The sequence below is a fragment of the Grammomys surdaster genome, unplaced genomic scaffold (assembly GCF_004785775.1).
Source record: "Grammomys surdaster isolate TR1022 unplaced genomic scaffold, NIH_TR_1.0 209, whole genome shotgun sequence".
Classification (NCBI taxonomy): domain Eukaryota; kingdom Metazoa; phylum Chordata; class Mammalia; order Rodentia; family Muridae; genus Grammomys; species Grammomys surdaster.
In genome coordinates, this window is record NW_021604654.1 from 1,553,345 (window position 1) to 1,557,602 (window position 4,258).

Sequence of the window (4,258 nt, forward strand, 5' to 3'; positions counted from 1 at the left end):
GGGCATGGCTACGCTACCTTGCCGGTCCAGCCACTCCAGCCAGCCAGGGAGGTGGTTGGCATGTGGAAAAGCCACGCTTACACAGACACAGGCGCGCACGCGCGCGCGCGCGCGCGCACACACACACACACACACACACACACACACACACACACACTGAGTTCTGCGCACGCGCAATGCCACCTTTTATGTGATAAAGATGGCTAAAGAGAGGTCCTAGGGGGCAGAAAAAAAGCCTTGGCTTCAGGCACCCCTGCGGGGATGGGGAGGGGGGTGTGCTCACATTGTAAGACTCGGCCCCACCTGTACATGAGTCACCCCAGTGACGCTGCTGCTGCTGCACGGGGACGATAGGGGCTGACTTGCAGGGGCTCCTGTGGGGAGGGGCAGGCTGAACCTGAGCTGGCTCTATGCCCTACTCGTAGTCTCAAAATGCAGCCCACGGCCACCATGGCCACAGCGGCCGCCACTACCGCCACGGTTGCCCTGACGACTTCGTGGGACAATGCCACCAGCCGCCCCACGGTGGGTTGGGTCACTCCTGGAGACTGGGGGTAGAGGTGGGATGGAAAGTGCACCCTGCGGCGGAGCCCTGACACGCCCCGCCCTGTGCCCCCAACCCCGACTCAGGCGGAGCCTGACCCCATCTTGGACAACTATGTGCTGCTGGTGGTGGTGATGTCGCTGTTCGTTGGAGGCACGCTGGTGGTACTGTCTGGCGTTCTTCTGCTCTGCAAACGCTGCTGGGAGGTGCACCAGCGCTTCAACAGGTGCATGCCCTGGGAACGAACCCCTTGACGACATGCCCAGGGGCGCTTGCAGAGCCTCATGGTGGACAGTCCCCATCCCTGCTCACCCTTGCCCTCTCTTCCTCAGAGCCATGGAGGAAGCAGAGAAGACCACCACTACCTACCTGGACAACGGCACCCACCCTATACAAGGTGAGGGGCCCGCGCGGCCTGCAGCACCCCTCGCTGCACTTGACTGTGCTTCCCGCCGCGCCCCACCCCTCGGCCCCCTGCCCGCCCCCTCGGGCCGCCTGACGGTCTGTCTGTCTGTCTCCCCCACCAGACTGGGCGCAGTTCGAGTCCGACTCATCTCTGTTTCCTTAACGCCCAGGCGTAGGTGCGCACAGGCGCGTGCTGAGAGCGAGTGAGTGTGTGAGCGGATGAGCGAGTGCCCGCCGCCCCGCCCAGCCCGCCCCGTCCTGCCCTCACTCGGCCCGCGCCCCCCTCCCAGCCCACCCTGCCCAGCGGCCTGCCTGGCAGCCAGACACGCGCGGCCCACCCCGGGCCCACCCTCTCTTGGCTCTCCTCACAGACCCCGACTGCAGAGGGGAAGACCCCGAGGGGCAGGACACCGAAACAGAGCGCTTCCTAGCCACCAGCTCCACCGGCCGCCGCGTGTCCTTCAACGAGGCTGCCTTGTTCGAACAGAGCCGCAAGGCTCAGGACAAGGGCCGCCGGTGAGAGAAGTCAGGGGGCGGTCACAGCTGCTCGGTGTTGAAAGCTGGGGACCGTGGCTCGGGTCTCTTGTGTGGGCTGGCAGGGTGGGTAGTAGAGTAAGTATCGATATTGAGGCCCAAGCAAGGCTGAGGCAGAATTTAAACTAGAGTTATTTTTTCTCTATTTCTATGTCTTTGTGTGTGGGTATGTACGTGTGAGTTCAAGTGCCCGCAGAGCCCAGAAGAGGGCATCAGATCTCTGTCGAGCTAGAATTACAAGTGGTTCTGAGTGGCCTGGTACAGGCGCTGGGAACCCAACTCAGGTCCTCTGCAAGAGCCCAAAGTGCTCTTACCTCCCGAGTCACGGTTCCAGCCCCAGTTGCTACAGATCTGAGACCCGACTGGCCTGCGTAGAAACTACCAGGCCAGCCATGGGTGCCTTTCAAAGACCTGCCTTTAAAAAGAACACCTGCACATGGTGGGCAGAGCCTGGAAGAGCAGTGCAAAGTTCAAGGCCAAACCCAGGCTAGAGTGAGACCCGGTCTCAAAACAAAAACAATCAAAAAATGGCGGTCTCTGGGTGCAGAGGCAGATGGGTATTCAGTGAGTTCAAGGCCAGCCTGGTTTACATAGACCCTGTCTCAGAAATTAAACAAAAACCTGTCACCCCAGCACTTAATAGGTGGAGGCATCATTAGGAGTACAAAGTCTTGACTAGGGAGAGACCTGTCAAGATGTAGATGCTACGCTAGGGACTGCCAAGGGCTGACTGCTGGGGTCCCCAACATAGGTACACCCTGACAGAAGGGGATTTCCATCACCTCAAGAATGCCCGCCTCACCCACCTCCACCTACCGCCCCTCAAAATTGCTACTATCCATGAATGTGATTCAGGGGAGGCCAGCGCAGCGGCCACCCCCCACCCAGCTGCCACCCCCAAGGACAGCTTGGCTATTTTCCAGGTGAGGTCAAGGTTGCAGCCACCTGTGGTCCTCAACAGGATCCTGGCAGGCTGGGGTGGGAAGATGGGACCTACCTTCCTCCCTCACCTACCTCTGTTTCACAGCCCCCTGGGAAGACCCTCACTGGCCACTCAGTGGGTCCCAGCTCAGCCCTGCCAGGCGATCCCTACAACTCCGTGGACTTCTCGGAGATCAGCCCCTCAGCCTCCAGTGACTCTGGGGAGGGCACCTCGGTGAGGGTTCCTTCCCATTTCTCTACAGCACCCCAAGATCACGGTGCCTTCCTTCTCAGAATCACTCTGCTCCCAGAATGCAGTACCCTAGGAGTCCCTGTAAGAGCCAGGCTGGTGGGAAGGGTGACCAGCTCCACTTCAGCCCAAGGAAGAGAACTTGTAGGCAGGGTCCTTCCCCCATGAAAGGCAGGATTCGGGGCAGGACGCTGGCCTGAGAAAGGAGACTGCTAGAGGGGTGATCAAAGGCACGCTTAATGGGGACTCAGGTATTGGGCCAGGGCCAGCTGGGGAGGGGATTCTGTGCCTGCCTGACAATCCCTACGTCTCCCTCACTCCCCAGTTAGATGCAGGTACCCGGGGTGCCAAGCCTGCTGGGCCTGAGACAGTGCCTGGGGAGATGGGCACAGGCTCCTCCGGAGCGGGCACTGTTTTGCAATTCTTCACTCGGCTACGCCGCCATGCCAGCCTGGATGGAGCCAGCCCCTACTTCAAGGTCAAGAAATGGAAGCTGGAGCCCAGCCAGAGAGCATCCAGTCTGGACACGAGAGGTAAGGCGTTCATCCCAGATGACCATGACCTCCAGGGGCCATCTTGATGAAGGCCCTTGCAAATGGCCAGGGATTCCCAGGGCCTGAATGTCTCTAGGAAAGTTGTCAGTTGCCGATGCCCTGTCTCCTAGGCAGATGACCATCCTGTCACCGTCACTCCAAGGCAGGGTGCTCAGGACTTGTGTAGCACTAGCACTCCCCTTCATCAGCACCCCAGACCCCAGCTTCCCTGAACCCCCACCTCGTCCTTTTGCCTGTATGGCTTTGAGTTGTTAGAACAAGTTTACGGGTAGACCATTCCAGCCTGCTCGAAGCCCTGCCTCAGTTTCCAGTGTTGTGGTACATATTCCCAGTACATGGGAGGGCAGAGGTCGGAAGATGGGAATTCATTGCCAGCCTCAGCTATGTAGGTTTGAGGCTAACCTTGGGTACATGAGAGCCCTAGCTCCAAAAAAAGAAGAAGGGAGTGTTGGACTAATTTTCGGATATCTGAACGCCTTTTGTTGTTCTGAGTTGTCTTACCGCGTGGCCCAAGTAGACCTTGAACTTCCAGCAACCCTCTTTAAGTACTAGGGGTTATCAACACACACCATACCCAGCTAACCCCCAACTCTTCTGATAATGCCCAGACAGTAACAATGTGGGCTTTTGCTGCCACGCTGTCCCATCTCAGCTGCTGCTTTAGAGAGTGACTTCCATATGCAGGTGACTGTGGCTGTGTCCATAAAGCAGTTTACACAGACAGGCGGCTGCTTAGAGTACAGGGCTGCCTAACTGTAGGGAGGGTGCTCTGGCCTTGCCTGGCTTGGGCATGGGGTGGGGGTGGAGGACACGGTGTGAGCGCCAGGGAGGATCCGGGTCGCAGAGGGTGCAGTCATGTCCTTTCCGGGGTACTCCCGTGGAAAGGGCAGTCTCTTGACTGCCCTGGTGAGAACCTGGGTTCAGAGATGGAGTCGTGATTCCTGGTGCAGATTAGCCATAGCCACTTGCAGCCCAGAACTTGTTTGCCCAGCGGCTCCCAGCCCACCTGGAGCCCTGCCCACTGGCAGTTCTATTTGGGGTAAGATCCTG

General features: G+C 58.9%; 1 protein-coding gene across 1 annotated transcript; it reads left to right on the forward strand.

Annotated features, from left to right (window-relative positions):
• Positions 1 to 429: 429 nt before the first annotated feature.
• Cbarp (CACN subunit beta associated regulatory protein) lies at positions 430 to 3,961 on the forward strand. The gene is made up of 8 exons (XM_028771563.1): positions 430 to 525; positions 631 to 770; positions 877 to 941; positions 1,321 to 1,465; positions 2,235 to 2,406; positions 2,511 to 2,639; positions 2,980 to 3,187; positions 3,861 to 3,961. Exons 1-8 carry the CDS (start codon positions 433 to 435, stop codon positions 3,959 to 3,961), a joined length of 1,053 nt encoding a protein of 350 aa, XP_028627396.1. The 5' UTR covers positions 430 to 432.
• Positions 3,962 to 4,258: the final 297 nt, after the last annotated feature.